Source organism: Poecilia latipinna, unplaced genomic scaffold, assembly GCF_001443285.1.
Source record: "Poecilia latipinna isolate Pla-1442-1.1 unplaced genomic scaffold, P_latipinna-1.0 Scaffold2120, whole genome shotgun sequence".
In the NCBI taxonomy this organism is placed as follows: Eukaryota; Metazoa; Chordata; class Actinopteri; order Cyprinodontiformes; family Poeciliidae; genus Poecilia; species Poecilia latipinna.
In genome coordinates, this window is record NW_015114736.1 from 90130 (window position 1) to 109816 (window position 19687).

A 19687-nucleotide genomic window follows, 5' to 3' on the forward strand; every position below is an offset into this window, starting at 1 on the left:
GTAAATATATGAGGTGAGGCCCACTCCCAGCCTCAGATCAACGAAAGCATGAATACATTTTTGGTCAGATTTTGATTGTCCTGGGAATCAGCATGGCTAGGCTGCAGACTGAGCATGGCCATCGCCTTCCTGTAGTTCTGCTCGATTCTCATCTCTTTTCAGTGTTCTGCCTGGGATTTCTCCCATTGAAGTGGATTGCCTTAGGTAGAATTTCAACCGGACCAATCAGTGAACAGGGGAAGTTGTGAACAATGATGTTGATGTTGATCTTCTGCCCCAGTCTGTCTGTAGTTTTAGCGAAGTGAAGGAAGCTACTCAGTCTATGTTGATCACACTTCCAAATACTGAATTAATATTAACAGCCATCGATTTTGGATTGGTACTTCTCTTTTCACAGTTCTTAGCGAAGAACTGGCACATTGGCATCAGGCGGTTGGGTGAAGATGGGGCAAGAAATGTCTGTGTTTCCCTCCTGGTCCTTTTACACAGGGATTAATGAATTCAACTTAACTCATGGCATTTTCCTCTCCACTCTGTCTCTTAAAGCTGTTGTAAAATAGGGGAAAAGGGTGCCAACCCTTCCCTGCCACCTTTCACTTCCCCAGCGGTGCTCCTGTTGGGATCTTAAGGAGTCTAAATAAGCAAAGACACTTGTCAAGTTTTGAATTTACTGCCTGGTAGAGCTGCGGTTTATCTTAGAGCAAGAAGGGAGGGCACGGTCTGACAGGATAGGAAACTGATCACTTCGTAGGGTGACCAGACGTCCCCGATTTCTGGGGACAGTCCCCGTTTTAGGTGACCTGTCCCTGGCTGAAGCCATCCCCGGAAAAGTCCCCGATTTTAGCGTTTTATGAATGAGAAAAAAAGTTTCCTATAGATCATTATTACAGTAGCTGGAGATTCCTTATGACACGGAGTAGAAAGTGCAAGTGAGCGTGTTGTGCACAACAACAGCAGTTACAGTAGCTGCTCGCGCTACTGTTAACTGAAGAAGAGCAGCAGAGCCAACTGCCAAAAAAATCAAGAAGAGCAGAACGCGCTGGCAGAAAAGACAACAAGCTGGAAGAGGAGAGCTCGAGATTTGACCAGCTTCGAAGGGGAGCTGACCTGTGATACGGTATGTGTGAATTTTGTTTGAATTGGGCTAATCTTTGTCGCCATAAAGCTTTGGTTCATGGTAAAATAAAACAAAACTCTTGTTAACAAACACAAGACGAGAGCACATACAGAATTAGCCAGAGTGAGAGAAAAAGCAACAGGATGATTAAAATAAACTCAGTGTAAAGAAAGGTGTATTGTAATTAACTGGTCATGATGGGGTTGTATTTTCAAAGCTACATATGACTTTATACATATGAAAGTTTCTCTCAAAAACTGGAATCACTCAGGGACAAGAAAACTGAATGAAGAAGAGCATGAACTGAAACTGATGAGGATGGAGAGATAATTTCTTCTGTTCGTTTAGCTCCAGGGGGCGCGGTTTAGGGGGAAAAGTGATGACAATTCTAGGGGCACTGACCAACAGGGGGCCCTCCACAATTTAATTATTTATTTTTTGTTCATAGAAATAAAAAAAAAATATCCGAGCCCTGTCAATTACAAAATTAATCATATTGTATTTTCAGAGATTGTTTTTAGCAGTAAAAATTTAATGTTCCCACTCCCAGATCAAAAAACACAGATCCATATTTGCCCTGAACACCCCCCTATCTGCGTTAAATGGTTCATTCTTGCTTGGAGAGAGATGCTGTTAGCAGCAGTCAGTGGAAGACACAAATGATTGTGGCAGTTACTATGCTGCTAAGAAAAGTTATAAAATCAGGTTTTCAAAAAAAANGACTGCTTTAGATTGCTTTGCCAAGCTAGAAGCTTGTTTGGGAGGCTTGGTGCTCCCTTTGTGTGTTCTCCTCCCGACCCCCTTTTGGGTTATTTTGAGTTTACTTTGAATTGATTTGTGTGGACGTTTTCTAACTTTAATTTGCATTTGATAATCTTTAAACCCTTTTGTTTTACATTAATTGTGTTAAATTGTATTGTTTTGAAAAACGTACTTTTGTAATAAATCATTTTACACTCCATTTGTTACTCTGGACACATTTTATGTTGCCACCCCTGGACCCCTAGACCTTGGGGGCGTAACACCTTCCAACACTTTGAGTCTATGTAAGAATAGTAGAACATGATCTTTTCTTCTCCCTCATCGTTTTTCTGTACAGCTGTATTTATCCAACATATGCAGAGCAACATATTGGATAGTTTGTTGCCTTGTCTGCTGCTCATACTGGGCAACGTCTTGTGCTAGTGCTCCAAGTGAGCAGCTGTTGTATCTGCACCAATGTTGTCCAGACAGTTTTGTTTGCTTTCTAAAGTGCAGGCTGAAAGAGAACCAAAATTCAGTGAAGGTCTTTTGCCATTCCCCCTCTTCAATCAAAACGAGTCCTCTGAACTATCCTGGTGTGGAAGCACCCTGAGAGTGACCAGACCACTTCCTCCACTTGTTGGCACAGACGCTGGACATGAGAAGCTACCGCCGCCCCCCTCCCTCTTTATCAATGATTTGGGATCAGTAGATAGTTAGAAATTGACTTATTTAGTTTAGATTCTGATAATTTTTTCTCCTATATTTTAATAAAAGAGGCAATGGCTGAGAAATGGTGTAAGCAGTTATCCTAAGGTACCCTATATCAAGATATATGGATCAGCTCATGCCCAATATCAGCCTATTTAAGCTACGAAGCGTCCTGCTGCACTCTGCATTTCATTTCCTGAGCTGTTGGTGCTACTCCCAGGATTTCCTTGGTTCTCTTCAGTCTCCACCGCCTCAGCACATGCCTTGGACTCGAGGTCAGAGACCCTCTCCTCACTGCCTGACGTGTGAAAGACACGTTCGGGGGTAGAGGTCAACTCATCACTCCATGAAATGTTGAGCTGCACGATCACTAGTGAAGACTTTGAAGCCTAGATGCCAAACTCAGACTTACTGCTATGTTGGCAAATACATTTTTAAACACTTACACCTGAATTGTCCGAGTGGTATTTTGTACTTTTCTGATGAAGCAATTTGGCATAATTTTTGCATGCATGTTTTGTTATATGTTTGAAGCTGTTATCTGGTCATATCATGGTGCACAACAGGACATAATAAGGTTTTGGAACAGTTATATACCTTAAACCCTTTAAATGCCACACAACCATGACAGTTAAGCTATCTGTGAGGATCACAATGCCAAAATGTGGGCATAAAAGACATCAGATGTTGTTTCTGATCTTGCCTGCTACCCACACAGCCTCAAATTCATTTTGCTGTGGACTCTTCTCCATCCACAGCTCTGACCCAGTCTCCCTTACCAGCAGCCTTCTTTCGGCCAAGTTGGACCAAGTTAAAGGAGGGAGAGTCTATCCTAGCCACATCAACACACACACAAACACACACACACACACGTCTTCCCTTTTGCCATGAGCCTAACCATCTCCCCCCCCAGTCATTTGCTCTCTGCTTTGGCTAATTAACTAAAAACCAAGCAGAGATTTTTTATATAATTCAGCAGTAAGAAAAGCCATGTCTTAATTCAGAAACACCCAGGGAGAAACACAGCGACTGGAGCCAGAAACCACCAGGAGAGCGACAGGAAAATATAAAATCTTGTCTCTACTGTGGAAACTTTCAGAGCAAAATAATCTGAAAACTAACACAAGAATATCATCCTTATGTATTTTTTTTCCGTCTAATTTTTCATTTTAATCAAAGACACTGGCCAAGTAGTTGAAGGCCTGGACAAAAGCAGCTTGGAGGTAGAGAAGCTTGCAGGATGAGAAATAGAGCAGTGGAGAGAAAGATAGAAGCTCAATTGTGAAGGTTTTGACAGGCAGGTGGCAGGTGAGAGAGGTGTAAGATGAAAGCCAAAAAGAAAGAGAGAAAAAGACTGAGATGTGCAGGGGATCTGTGACCAAATGGTTCTGCTGAGTGCCCCGATCTGAACTGAAAACTCCTCTCCATTACGCCTGAATTCAGGAAACAATATATAAAGAAAGTTTTGACTTGGCAAAACAGTCTACGGTGAACAAACTGTGGAAAAAGCAAAAAAAAAAACACACTCATATTGTCTTGCTTTCATCTTAATAATGCATCCAACGTAAATCCTGCAGTGCTGCCTGGACTAAAAGGGAATGCAAACAAGGGTCTGTTATTACATGTCTTCTTAAAAAACAACACAACAGCATCAAATCCCACAGATTTTATCACCAATGGATTTACACAGAATCTTTTATTTATTAGGATAGTGTGTTTGTCTGAACGTCAGTGGAGCTTACCAAAGGGGTCACCAATCTAGCTGTGTATGCGTGTGTGTGTGTGTGTGTGTGTGTGTGTGTGTGTGTTTCCTCTTCTCATTCTGCTTCAGTTTTCAAATAAATCCAATGCTTGTATGAATTAATGCATTACAAGCTCTGTAAGATATATTAAAAAAATGATAAAAACTAATCCATCCTCCACACCCCTGTGCGGTCCAGGGCCCTCACACTGATCTGACCCTGAGCATCCACCGCCATCTGCGCCATGAGTTATATATTACATGTCGCTTGGATTACACTTTAATATCTCATTACTCAAATAAAGTCCTGTCCTATGTCTCCCTCAGGTAAGTCACTATTATTATTCATTAGACGTAAAAATGTAAGCCCTGTTAATTAATTACAAAAGGTGAGAATTGAATAAATGAGAGTTAATAAGTATAATTCTCATCTTTGTGACTATGTCAACAGAATTTACAAAGGAAAAGTGTTGAAAACTCTTCTAGCTTTTCGTGCTTTGCCCACAAAAAAATATCTATTTTCTAATGATTTCTATTCTACACAGTATTATCTTGCTCATTTGTCTTTCCAAAATCGCTCAAGCTCAGTCAGATTGGTAAACATTAGATCATTTTGTGGGCTTGCCAAAGGTCTCAAATTATATTTACCTCTAGATTTACGTGTTTGTGTAGTTTATCCTGCACATAACTCCATCCATCCTCCCTTCAACTAAAGAAAATCAACCAAGCATGGTCCTGCCACCACCATGTTTCACTGTGGTGATGATGTTTTCACGGTGATGTTAATATTTCATCACACATTGTAATTTGCTTTGTAGGTCAAAAAGTTAATCGTCATGGTCCTTATGTTTGGGGTATGTTGTCACAAACTTTAAATCTTAAGTATTTTCTTGGTAGCTGCAAGGTAATTCTGTATCGACCATTTTTATCAAGACCAAAAAGGTCAAGGAATTAGTTTTTTTTTTTCTTTTTCCTGTGGACACGTTAGTTTTATTCAACTCTAAACACATGAATTGAAGCATTGACACGTGAAATTAAATGTATATGAAAAAGAAAAAAGAAGTGCCAATCAAACTTTAACCCTTTAACGTGCATTGGAAATGCTCGCATGCTGTTTTTCTATTGTATTTTTCGGTGGGGAGAAAAACAGCACGCAGGCGTTTTGTTGCGGGTTAAGGTGTTATAGGGTTAACTGGTATTATCTTCTATTTCAAATTTTCTAACTACAATAAACACACACAGACTGATTTCTGAGAACTTTGTTTTAGATGAAGCATTACGATGAATTAACATTTATAAGGAGAAATGGAGCAGCAGGTTCCTTGATAAGGGGAGTAGTTTTAAATTTGATAAGAAATGAATAAATTGCAGGATTGTCCTCATTTAGCCATGAAAGCGTACACTCCCATCCTTTATCTTACATTTACTAAACTCCATCAATCAACATGTTGTTTATTGATGCATTAAATAAACTAAAAGGAATTTAAAAAATTGTTATTTCTGAATTTCACCTGCTGATCACTGGAGCTGATTAATGGTTGAAACACTGGCATAATGAATGATTGCTGCATCATTAGCAAAAAATAAAAATAAAAATACCACTTTTTTTCACACAAATAGAGAAAAGGATATTATTTGAAAATGAAGACAGGAAAAGTCATTTAAAAATATCTACAAGCTTGCATACACATTGCTATATATTCAATTGTTTCCTCTCAGTACAACCTGTGAGCAAGTGTCGAGCTATAATGCATGCTTCTCACATCAGCAAACACAGGGCCACACCGGTGGATCAGATAGCTAGAGTATGAAGCACAGTGTGCATTTCCTCCCTGGGGAAGCTGAGACTCGGCAACACATTGACCATCAGCAGTGGTGTTACGCCACAACTGGTGGCCCCCTCTGAGAGCTGAGCTACTCATCAAGCATGTATGAAACAAACATGATGCCCATCATCGAGAGCCAACCGTCCCTTCTGATGTGATCTATTTCCAAAGCTCGACTGTGCTCCTCACAGCCAGGAAAAAGAGAGGGGGGAGAGGGAGGTTTACACCCTGCCCATATCACAAAGATGACTGGGGACCTCTCAAAGTGGAGCAACACGAGTAAATAGGGCTGACCATTTTACCCATAACCTTCCTCTGCTGCTTTATTTTATTAAATAATGCAAAAGAGGACAAAAACAAAACTCTGGAAGAAAATTGGTCTAAACAAGAGTGGCATATATATATATATATATATATATATATATATATATATATATATTTTTTTTTTTTTACCAGAAAAAGAAAAACCTCAGAAAAACAAATAACATTTTCAGCCGATGCGAGAAGAAATTTTCAGAGGATGATAATAATTCCGACATAACTAAAAGATGCACATTTTGTTCAGACACTGAGATTCCATACATTTTAGTGTTAAAATGTTCGAAAAATGCTTATTCCACTTTTAAAGCTGCACGAAAAGCAACACTGCATTTGAACTGAAACAAGTTTATGTTAAAATATAAGTATGGGACTAATATGTACGTAATTATAGAATGTTTCCTAATAAATGCATGTCTGTCACCGTGAAGCTGAGGAAGAAAATCTAATGTATATATCCATCTATAAATTACAATGTCCAACACTAACATACAGAATAGAGAAGAGTGTGTTCATCTGTAAGAAACTGGACCGGAATCACAACCTTGATGCTCGTTGTCGGAAGGGTCAGCTGCAGACTCCTCCTGCTGAGGAGACCGAGATCTTTTTGAGTTTATAGGGGGGCATTCCTGGAGGTCTTTTTGACTTAGTGGTGGCATTAGCCACCTTCTACGGTGTAGTTTGTTGGATCAGCAGATTTTTACAGCTGCATGGAAGCGGTTAGATAAGGCCAGCTCTGTCCTAAGATGCCCCCTTGATCCAGTGGAGGCTGTGGGAAACAGAAGCACGATCTGGCCTAAACAACATCATTCTTGGACAATGTCTCCCACCCCATGCATAAGCTTCCACTGACAAGACTGCTGCATCCTAGGCGCACTTATGAGCACAACTGTAAATCCTTCCTGACAGCAGCTTTTAAACTTTATAACCATCACTGCTCCCAACAAACTCAGACTGCTATTATATGCAGTTTTCCATATTTTGTAACTGGTCTGTTATTTTTTATGCACAAATACACTTGGACATTTATTACTTCACTCTCCTACTCCTACACATTTCCTTAATCTGAGTATGCTACTTTTAATACCTGTAAAGTATTTTTAACTTGTTCTTACTGTAAGATCTCTCATTCTTAGTTTTTGTTACAAATCTGCTCATTTCCATTTCACTTTCACAAAATTTCCACATGGAGGGAAAGTAAACAATTTTTCTCTTCTTTTCTCTTCTATTTTCAATAACATTCAGCTGTGAAGTCACAAAATTTTTTATTATTATTTTTTATTCTGTAGATGAATAAACATGTTTAGTTTTTTTTTTATCCTGGAAGTACGAATTTGTTCTAAACTCCAATTTCACAATCCAAAACAATGATAATTAGCTTATTTTGTTAGGTTTGTTTGTAACCTTTATTTAACCAAGTATTCCTGACTGAGATTAAAAATCTCTTTTTCAAGAGAGATGTGGCCAGGAACAGCAACAGCTTGCCGACAATTACAAATCATAGAACTAAAGATATCAAAACCCAATTAAAATACATTTTGAACATTAATTTAATCTGTGCACAAGTTCCCAAATTAAGGGAATCCCCTCCATTCAAATTTTTTCAACACCTGGCTCTATTGTTGCTTGCGTGTCTACTACTACTACTATTGCTGCTACTGCTAGTACTAGTCAAATCCTATCATCAAGACACATTTGAATGTTTCTTTTTTTTTTGTTGCTGGTTTGTTTTGCCAATTATTTTTAATATCATGTTACAAAAGAAAAATCTTTATGTCCTTATACCTATAAAGAATAAAAAGAGAAAGAAAAGATAATTATTTTATAGTTCAGTAGCATTTTAAAAGTATATGTGTCATATTTACCTTGTTACATCAGAAATTTGGTGTTTCAAAACACAGTAAAATTAAAAACAACAACAAAAAAAATCAGTCTAATAATAACAACGCACAAACTCCTGAGCAGTGAGGCTCCTGGTGGTCTCCTGAGATGCTTGTTATAGATGTTGGCTGCAGACCTTTTGGTCCTTACTGCTATCAGATTTATTCAGATCCTATGAGACTGATGTCTAACGAGCTTCGATACCAGGTGACCTCAGGCTCTTCTAGGTAACTTTGATCCCTTAAGCCACAAGTTTTGGTTAAAATTCTTTTTTTTTTCTCGTAGGCAGAGATGGGATTGTTTAAAAAAAAAAAAAAAAAAAAAAGACTTGTTCATACCAAATCTATATAGTTCTTTGTTTTATCATTGACAAACATAAAAATGGTAAAAAAAAAAAATAATTTCAATAAATTAAATCATTAAATCAGTGATAATGTCAATTTCTACACATTAGGGAACCTCTACACAAAATAAAACACACCTAGTGATTTTCAACAATGTACTAACTCACTGATTTTCCTTAATTTTAACATCAGTTCTAATAAAGGGAGGTGATAAACAGTTCCCGCTGGTCTTCTGTTCAGCATATGGCCTTGTGCAGTGATTGATGTTTGATCTTGTCAGAGTGTACGGGGCAACAACACGTCCACCTCTATCATTGTGCTTCCCTCCCTGGCTGCATAAGTATTTGGTAATTCTCTGACAAGACAATCTCCTTGTGGTGCCCAAGTTGCTCACGACAACAGGAGACAATTAGGAAAGTACTTCAAGCATTTGATAATTTTTTTTTTTCCCCCTCGGTTCAGAACGTGTTTATGAACACGTTCAGGGATGATTTATGTCAGTTCCGATACGTTGTATACATTCACGTCTGCGTTGCGTTTTATCACAAACACAATAGAAGCAAGTCATTTCTTCGCCGGTCTCCTCAGTCTCCTCTGAGCTTCTCCTTTCAGCCTCCACTGGCTCGTCTCAGGGACTCATTTTCCCCAGATAATGTTAAACAGTAACTCATTACAGTGCTTTGAAAATGTATTTGGCCCATTACAGACTTGCTTTGATTTGGCTTTTTTTTTGTGTGTGTGTCACAGCACATAATGTTTTTGATCATTAAATCAAACAATAACATTAGTAAATTCAACAAGCAGGTTTAAAATGATTAATTTACCCATTAAGGGAACAAACTAACTTGGCCCTATGAGGAATAATAATTGTCCCATGAGTCTAATCACTGGTTTTGCCACAGCAGCAACTATATAAGATCATACTAAAGCATCAAACTTGAAGTTCAAACTTTGACTAGGCCACTCAAAAGACTTCTTGTTTTATGAAACGGTTTAAAGGCTGATTTGAATATGTGCTTTGTCTTATTGACCTTCTCTATATTTGTCTGTTATTCATCTGTACTGCGGAGTAAAAGATTGTGTACACTAACACAGATTAATGCAAACTTGTATATTTAACTTTGGGTTTTGGGAACAAAATCTGAAGTTAAAGTCAATTATGAGATAAAGATTGACACAATTAAAACTTCACTTCTAAGATTGTAAAACTATTTACTAATTTAAGAGTCAAATAAAAATGCCATTTAGCTCTGAAGTTTTATTTACCAGCCTTTACAAACCCCCTCTTTAGGTTAAATATAAAAAGAATATGAAAACAGAAGCAGATTGGTATACAATGTAAAAATCCTCCTATTTTCAGCCTCAATAGTCAAAGAAAAACAAACCTGATACACTGATATATGATTTGATTAGAATTTAGTCAAAATTCTTACTGCCCAAAGCAAAAAAATATATAATTACTTAAGGACACGACTACTCTTTTAATAACGCATTAAGACCGTTCTCACAACTACGGTGTGATTCAGCTTTGGTCTCTAAATACAGAGGTGAAAGTGGATTGTGTTTTTGGAATGGCGTTCAGCCACTCTTAAAATATTTGTATTAATGACAACCTTTGCCACTTCAATAGTCATGTTTCTCATACAGCACTTATGTCTGCTTCTTGGCATTTGGTTGCTTGTTAAAATGATCTACATAATGCACTAATGCACTCAGGTACAATTACAGAAGCGTTATATGTATTTTGGGGTTGGACGTCAGGGTAAAGAAAAACATTTCTTAGGATAAAATGTTGAGGGAGATTCTGCTTCAACAGGGTTATTATCATCTGGCGAGCTTTTGTTTGTCTGTCATTTGAAGTGAATCTGAGCCGTATTCCTTAGAAATAAGGTATAATCAAGTGTTTTTACATGCATAAGTTGAAAATCACTAGTCAGTGCAACTGCCAGACTCTTCACTCTATAATTCAAAACTGTGAAAGGGCTCCATTTTTCATAATATTATTAAAACATCAACAGTTACCAAAGGTCGTTCTGCTTCTCTCTCTATGGATGTTTGTGTTCCTACAATCATTAGACATCTTTATCAGCTTGTTCAAATAGTCTTTAGTAGTTTACAGTGATGGTCCAGGAGCAGATAAACAAAAGGTTGGTGCATCCGGTGATTAGCATTTGTTGGTCATAACTTAAAGCCTAATATATAACAATATAAACCAAACAGAATATAATAATGAGAAAATTCCTTTTTTAGGAACTGAAAACTTACTGGCTGAGTGAAATAATATATTTTAGGCTACATCGTTGGCCATAAAACAAACATTTACATTAAAGTGTTTAAAACCCAGAAGAAACATCAGCAGGCTTTAAAAAACTATTCTGTGAGGGGGTAAAATACAGAATGATGAACGATAAAACAAAAAAAGCCAGTCCTTGTTTGAGGCTTCAAATGTTGCTGAGCTCTGTGTGACTCTAAGCATAAAATTTGTTGACTTGATGGACAAAACCTTCTACCTGCAGCTCAATCATTTAAGACGTTTAAACCAAGCTTATTGTGGCACATCTAATTTTAAATGTCCTGATGTGGTTCGGAAGCAACTTTAAAACATGGCATTTACAAAGAATAAGAATGAGTTAAATTTTTTTCAGCATTTATCTTAAGCTTTACTCTTATTTTGTGAGTATTTGTAGCGAGGTTATGTTTGGGTTTATTTTTGACTATTTTGTTCATCTAAAAAGAAATAAAATGTTCCAAAGTACAGCAGCGTCTCCTTGGATCTTACATCCTGAAAGCAGCACAGCCAGGCTTGTTTTGACGGGTCAGTAAGCCTAAATTGGAACATAGTTCCAATCTAGATCTTGATTTAAAAATGTTTAGTGACCTGACCCTGAAACGAGCTTCAAACACAACTTCGACTCTTCTGTTATGGTTGAAAAGTTCTGATATGTATCTGTATTTAAACCTCATGCATCTGATTCAACATAGCTGGATGGAATTTAGGAAAATGAATCTAACTTATTTTTCCTCTTCTGTTCCTCATGCATACTAGTCATTAGAAATATTTTTCTTTAAAGGGCCTAATTCCACACACTAATTATGATCATCAAGAACATGAACTCAAACAAACACTCTCAGTGCACATATATTCTTCAATATTCTTCACAACACATTATTTTCAGCAATATCAGAATATTGTGTTATTTGAGCTCGGAGACATGTTTGAACCTTAAAAATCCCTTTATCAAAAAAGAATAAATAGATATACTGAATATATATGTATATACACACTTGTTGCATTTTCTCTTACTATTATTTCTTTTTCCTCTGCAGGGAAACACTTTCATCACAACTTAGATTTTACAAATAAGAGAATAAAAGATAATGGGTGAATCTCCAACACTATTTTTTTTTAAAAAAAACATCAGAATTTCCTTTGCTCCAAAATGAATTATAGTGTTCTTGGATATCTGATCCTTATTATTAAAAAAACATTAAAACAATTGTAAAATTCTCTCCAAGTTTGTTACTGAGAGTATGACACAACTTTCTATTGACCCTAAAATCTTTTTTGCTCTGCATAACAACCACAAAACATGGATTTACACCTGATCAGTGGGCTGGTATCTGCGACTTTGTTCATCACAATATGATTGGGAAAATAAGTGAGAAATTCTTTTGACAATGACATTAAAACACCTTTTAAAAATGCTCAGAATTTTCAGCAGAAATCTCCTGTTTTTTCCTTAATTCTCTGATCAAATCAGCTAAGTTGTGATGAGCTGAATCCTCTAAGCATCTCAGACTTCTTCTTCTAATAAATAAACTGTTCTCCACCATACTCATTCTGTTAAGTTTAATAACATTTACTATACGAGTAATCCTACCTCCACTCTGGACCATGGCTGGTGCTTAGTACTTTATCTTTCACCTGACTGAGGGGCCATAAGACAGTTATGGTGCGCACATCATAAAAATATTTAAATTATGCAACGTTATGTTATACATGCCACAACATTACACAATTCATTGACTTGACTGAACAGCGGTTTGCCTTAACCATTTCATCAACCTCATTTTATGTTTCTAACTGTGAGCTCGTTTTTGCACATTCGGTCGTGTCCGTTTCCAGAGTTTTCCTCTTTACCGTCTGAGCCGCTATTGTTCTACTTTCCATCTTTTAAACACCGCTGACAGACAGCATCGAGGTTTGACGTCAGGATGCATCTCTGAAAAAACAAAACAAAAAGGAAAGCTGCCGGTGGTGGTATGTTGCTTCTTTATGATCTATGTTGATCTAATATGGCCATGGGTTACAGTAATGTTTATGTAGCTTATACGATGAGATTGAGATGATGCAGTTTGGGTTCAGCAGCGTTTATCAGTTTCAAACTCAAAGCAGGCACCTCTGATTTCTCAGTTCCTTTTTCTGGTTCAAATTACCTCAACTTGTTCTTGTGGAAAATATGCTACTGTAAATCAGTCCAAAATGTGGTAGAAAATAGCTTTATTTATGACTAAATGTTTCTGTTAGTGATCCACCTGTTTTCGTGGCCGATACCTTTGACTTCTGACCTGCCAATTCTGATTTTATCAGATTCTTATTTTACTTCTTAGAAGCATGAAGCATGAAAAAAAAAAAAGATATACACTGCAGGTTCTTTGATCAAAATAGTAACCCAACAGAAAATGATCCAATTCCATTTTTTCTGTTCATGAACCACAGGACATTAAACCTAATCTATATCTGATCTTTGCTAAACTAAACAAAAGTGCGCAAAAGTAAATGTTGGTGGTGTGCTTACAAATTGAATATTGTGAGGATTCTTTAAAAAAAAATTAAACACTTCACTATTTTACTTGCAAGTAATCAATAAAAACCTGATAAAAGGAAAATTGGCATATTTCAAACATGACGGATTGATATGTCCCTAATTCCTACGACGATGGAAGCGTTGCGACGCAACATCCAAATAACTCCCTGAATGATTTGTTGAGTAAAACAAAAATGACGTGCAAAGACCTTTATATTCACCACATATGAACCAAAAGAGATTCTGGGTGGTTATTTTGTGCAGCTCTCTTCCGCCCCACTTAAACCATCATTGTTTCTTCTTTCTCACAGAAAGTGTTATTGTTAGAGCTGCAGTGAAGCTCTTCTAGCAGCACGCACGCCTGACTCTGGTTTCGCTTTCATTTGTCAGTTGTAAGAAGCCATAATGCTTTTAATTATGTTAAGCTAAAATGTATATTTCTTTTCCATATATAATCTTTACAAGGAATAATCTCTCTTATAAGGACGACAAAAAAACTTAAACATTAACCACACAAAGAAACGTGAAGATTCATTTCAACAGCAATGGTGGATAAAAATGAGACAGTGCTGTTAAAAAGGAAGCAAAGAAGTTAAATAAAATGAATTGTGGGTTAATCCCAAGCAATTCATGTCAGAATTCATTAAAATACTGTATAAATCCATGTTATTTTTTTTAGGTTAAAGGAGTATCTGATCTCTGGGAGCAATTTCAGAGACAACAGATATGGCAGTAATGTGATTGCTTCTGTCATCATGATTCAACAGATTACACATCTAATCAGTGAATAGAGAATATAATTCACAGATTACAGAGCAGTGGTGGCTCATGCTGACTGAAGCTGGGATGCTTTTACAGTCAAGATGATCCACAGATGAAGAGATGAGCGAAAGGACAAGAGTGGGAGGGAAAGCACCAACCACCTGGATTAATCCATGATGGAAAAACATCTGATCCCGCTGTTTGCTGATTGATCATTTTTTTCTTTCCACCACTATCATGTTGAGAATGGAATCATAACATGCGGGTATGGAATAACGCACGGCCGCGTCTCTCATGCACGTTTTATGAAGACACATAGATACCGCTGAAATGCAAAGCTATGCAGAATATATGAGACACGATTCCAAAGGAAGAGGGGCGATATACAATGAAATTAAAGTGACTCAGTTGCCGTAATATCCCTGGGGTATACGGATAGTTGTTTTATGGGGGGAGATAAGAGGATTTCGTCAGTTTGAGATGCTGGCTAATGCTATTGTTTCTCCTGGGAGCATAAAGGAGCAAAGAAGCTTTTCACACATCTTTTCTTCTTCTGGAGTGCTGTTACTGGAGATATGATTTCAAAGAACAAGGTGAAATATATTATAATGTTGCAGTGCATGCATAGGGAAACTACAGTTTCATTACTCTCTTTACCAAAAAATTTGATCAATCGTGTAAATACACTAAAATGGTTTAAATTTAATTAAAAATAAGCAGTTTTGCAAATTTAGATCAATGCCACCCACTTTTTACGTTTCTTGCAAAATGCCTTTAAGCGATGGTGAGTAATGACTTTGGGTTGGTTTAGTTTAAACAAATCATCAAATTTAGTTTGTCTCCACTCTCTTTACCTCCTTTTATCATTTTTTTAATTTATCTGTATTCAGCTTTTTTTCATTGCATATTTTACTGCCTCACATTCATGTCCCTCAAGCTAATTGTGCTCCCAAGGATGCAACTTGTCATGCAATGTCAGCCAAATTACTCAAGCTCCACATAGGTGATTTTTTTTTTTTTTTTTTAACCAACAAAGACAAAGACTGCAACGCTTGGCTGATATAATCTAATACAGAATCAATCCTAGCACTTGAACCCCAGACTGCGGCTATGGCAGTTCCCCCCTGCGAGAGACAAAATTTGCATTCAGTCTTAACAGGCTTGCATCTCACCTTTCACGAAACAAGATACCCTTCGCCCCCATCTCCTGATTTGTGAAAAATCCAATAAAAACAAAGAACAAGTATGTATTTTTTTTTTTAGGAAAAAACAAAAAAACAAAAAAAACACTGGTGGTTTCTTGTCACCAGGCAAATCTGTGGGCAGCAAAGATTCCCAACCCATCCACACCTCTGTGACTTCATAACACTTCACTTTGTCACTTGAATCAAGTGACATTAGACTGTTAATAAGATTTGCTTTACACATCAGGGATGCTCATTGAACCCTGACCTGCATCTCAGTGAACTATAATACTGTCATAGTTAATTTATTTTAAGTGTTATTGAAGAGCCATTACGTACAGAGAGATTTATTTCATAAGTTTATTTCCATTAATTTGAAGGATTTTGGCAGGCAGAAAACAAAAATCAAAAATTCTGTTTCTTACAAATTTTGAATATTGTATTGCATAAGAATGATTTAAAAAGTATTTTTGATACAAAAATGTAATAATAATCATGGAAGAACTGCTGACCTGACAGTAGTCATGGCAACAGTCATTGAAATCCTTAATAAGGAAGATAAGTCACCTAAGGTCCTTGTTAATAAAGTTGCTATTCAGTTTACTGTGTTCAAGCATATTAAAGAAAAGTTGAGTGGAAGGAAAATGCATGTTAGTAAATGTTGCACAAGCAGCAGGCACAACCACAGTTATTAAAGGATTGTGAAGTAAAGCTCAGCTGAGGCTGAAGCTTCAGTTACAGGAAGATGTTTCCAAGAACTGTGCTCTAGTTGCAACAATCTGCATTAAGCCACTCCTGGAAGAGAAAAGCTCTAAAACAGGACAGGACTTTTATTCAAAGTGATTTTTGAATTTAATTTGGAAACAAAGTCCCACAGCGTGGAGGAAGACTGAGAAGCACAAAATCCGAGGTGCATAAGGTTCAGTGTGAAGTTTCCTCATTTTTCGATACTGCGCCTGACTAGACCACAAATTAACCTGACCTAAACTACATGGAGGAATGATTTCCAAGATGAAGTTGAGATACCAGACTGAACATTACAGACCAGCTGAAAGCACTATAAAAGGAATCTGGGCTTCATTAACATCTCAGCAGAGCTACAGGTTGATCACCTCTATGTCACACTACACTGATGCAGCAATTAACGCAAAAGGAGCCCCAACCAGGTCCTCAGGTGTACAGTTTCATAAACAAGCACTTCAGTTGGATGACATTCACGTATAAAGTTTTTTTTTTTTGTTTTGTTTTTTTTGTCTGATGTCAGACAAAAAAAAATCTGATTAACTAAATATTGGATTTCCATTAGCTGTAAGCCAGAATAATTTCAATCAGAATTAAATATTTGAAATAAATCAGTTTGTGAACAATAAATCTAGAGAATATATTACTTTATTTTTTAAATTGAATTATTAAAATAAATGAACATCTTGTTCACATTGAAATTTATTAAGGAGCAACATAAAACACATTTCAGAGAAGAGAAAACAAAACAAAATAATTAAGGGCTTTCCTTTTTTCACTAATATAAGAAAGCATGTGCTGTAACATTTAAGCTGTGGCAATATGGAGAGATGGAGACGGAACAAGACAGAAAAGAAGCAAAGTTTGTATGACATTTAGAGGCTGGGTTGGTGAAAGATAAGAAAAATTGTTAAAATTATAATCTTTAGTCTGGAAAGCTAAGCAGACAGAGGTGCGTTGTGTGTCAGCCTTTCACCTCAGGTGTGTCTTAATCTTCTATTCTTGGGAGTAAAGGCAGAACAAGAGCAACATTACGGTCAAAGTGAGGTTTTGATGAAAACTTTGATTCCAAAATAGCCACTTGCGCTTGTGTGTGTGTGCATAAGCGTGCACATTCAGCTCACACTGCAGCAGCTTCAGCAAACACAACTGAGCGCACCAACTCTTTGCCACATAGCGATGGTTAGATAATAAACCAAGCCACGGGCGTATTCAACTTCTGAAGAAAATTTTAGAGGAAGTTGCTGGAAGGGCAAATAGATAAATGGATAAGGAGGGCTGCTTAACTGGGAGTGAAAAGGAAGCGCTCAGGCAGCACAAATCTGCGCGCTTGGAAGCGGAGGCGCACATGCGTTTTTTTTTTCCTTTCCAGACAAATCGGAAAAAAAGAAAATGCAAAAAGCAACAGAAACAAAGACACATCCGGGCTGTTTCATGTCTCATAGGCTGTCCGTAGTTATTTTTCAATTAACTACGGATGTTTCCTGTGTTGTAAACATGTTCAATCAGCATTGAAAGCATGCACCTGTGCAGTTTTCAGCAGGTAATTTCTAGGAAATAAAGGAAATATCAGTTTGTTCTTCATCTTTTCATAAGTACAACTCACCTTCTGTAGGATCCACTGACAGAGGAGAACTGTCGTCCAACCGAGAACCTGCATGTCACCTTCCTTAGAGCGGACCACCCTGAAAAAACTACACGTCTCCTCGGCTGAACATAAAAGAGACACGCCGCTGAATCCCAGCAATCCCAAGTGACGGGCCAGGTGACGGGCGGAAAGTGTCACAGGAGCAGAAAACACGCTGAAAGTTGCGTGTGCGCTTCGCTAAGAGTCACAGTGGTCTCCGTGGGCAAAGTTTGAGCACTGCTTTCAGTTTCTCGGGTCCGCCTCATGTGGCACATCCGCGGTGTTGGCCCCCGCTGGACATGTTGGAGCTTCGGCGCGAAGTTTGCGCGGAGACCGAAGTCAGTCTGCGAGCTGGTTCGTTTGATGATCAGAAGCTCTTCTCGTGTTTTGGGACACTGACTGGTTGATTTTGAGAGATGAGATCTGTCGCGTACAGCAGCTCCCTCTGTCTCTCCTGTACCCTCTCTCTCTCCGTCCAAGCGCAGCTGATTTTTCTCCAACTGGAAACCACTCTAACCACAGCTGCATGTGGAGCAGTTTGTCCAGTCGATGTTCAGATAATGAGGTGATGACTTACAAAAAACTGAGTTGTGGAAAACATATGAATTCTGATAACCAAATATATGTTGGTGTTTTATAATGTTGGATTTTTTTATTCTTTTTTTTTGAGTTATCATGATGAAAGTCTCTGTTAATGTCTTATCAGCTTGATAAGTTTAATTAGTTCATCACTTACTGTAATCAGTTTGTTTTAGGTAATATTTTAGTCTGTCACACTTTCTGTAATTGTCAAATTTTACTAAATCTGAACCAATTTAGGTCCTCCAGGTCAGCAGGGGGCCCCCAAGAACGTATCATTTCTTGTATGATATAAAATTCTAATATTTGACTACACTGATATTAAACCTAGGTGTTCAGTTTCAGAAAAAAAAAAAAAGTTTTGAATACCGAAATAAAAAAACAACATTTACATTAAGTTACACTGGAATTTAAGTTGTTTTTTTAATAAAGAAAGAAAAGTACACATTACAACCATGTGATATTTGTAGTTTTATATATGGCGACAATCTTAACGTGACACAGCAAATGTAACTATTCAGTGCTTATATTTGTGTTTATTACACAATAACTGCAAATAATTTTCAATGGATAACTGGGAATTGCCGACACAAACACACTTTTACTTTACAGGATTGGAGAGCTGCACATCACACAGGACGACATGACTAAGACTCAAGTTTGCCTGACTCCAAACTGAAAATACTATTTATTTAATTAATGGTGTATATTACCACAAATTAGGGTCAAGGGAACATTTTCTGTTGTATGATTAATTTAACTATTTGCTAATGAGTGATTCATGGCAGTTAAATACTCAACACACAATCTCAATTTACATTGAGATTTACATTGAAATCTCAATGTAAATTGAGATTGTAAATCCTTCTACTTAAGGATTTACACTGAAATTCCTTAAGCAGAATTTCAGCCACTGAAATTCTGCTTAAGGTCCAAAATAATTAACACTGTCTTCAAATCTTTACTTGACCCCAATTAAGTAGGTTTTGCAGCATGACAAGGGGCATGTTTGAGGGGAATTAGGAGCTCTATGGATTTACTAACAATTACAGTTACTTCAGAGGCAGGACAGCATGACTATAGATCATCAAATCCCAGTTCAAGAACAAGGGCGGACATAAAATGAAAATGTTTCAAGATGCTACGGTACTTGTAAATTTAAAATAATAAACTCTCTTCACTAAAAGAAGCTTAGCAGATGTCTGCAGATGTCTTGTATCTTCTGGTCACAGTAAACCAAGTGAGATCTCTTATGTAAAAGCGAAGCATGAGTCAGAGTGTATACAGTCAAGTTTGACAACCTAACT

At 37.3% G+C, this 19687-nt stretch overlaps 1 protein-coding gene across 1 annotated transcript in view; it reads right to left on the minus strand.

Annotated features, from left to right (window-relative positions):
• The window catches only part of LOC106936337 (neurexophilin-2-like), a 70483-nt gene extending 51752 nt beyond the window's left edge, over positions 1-18731 (minus strand). The window contains exon 1 of the mRNA XM_015017257.1: positions 17781-18731. Within this exon, the coding sequence (XP_014872743.1) occupies positions 17781-17834 (54 nt within the window). The 5' untranslated portion in view covers positions 17835-18731. The remainder of the gene's footprint in view (positions 1-17780) is intronic.
• Positions 18732-19687: the final 956 nt, after the last annotated feature.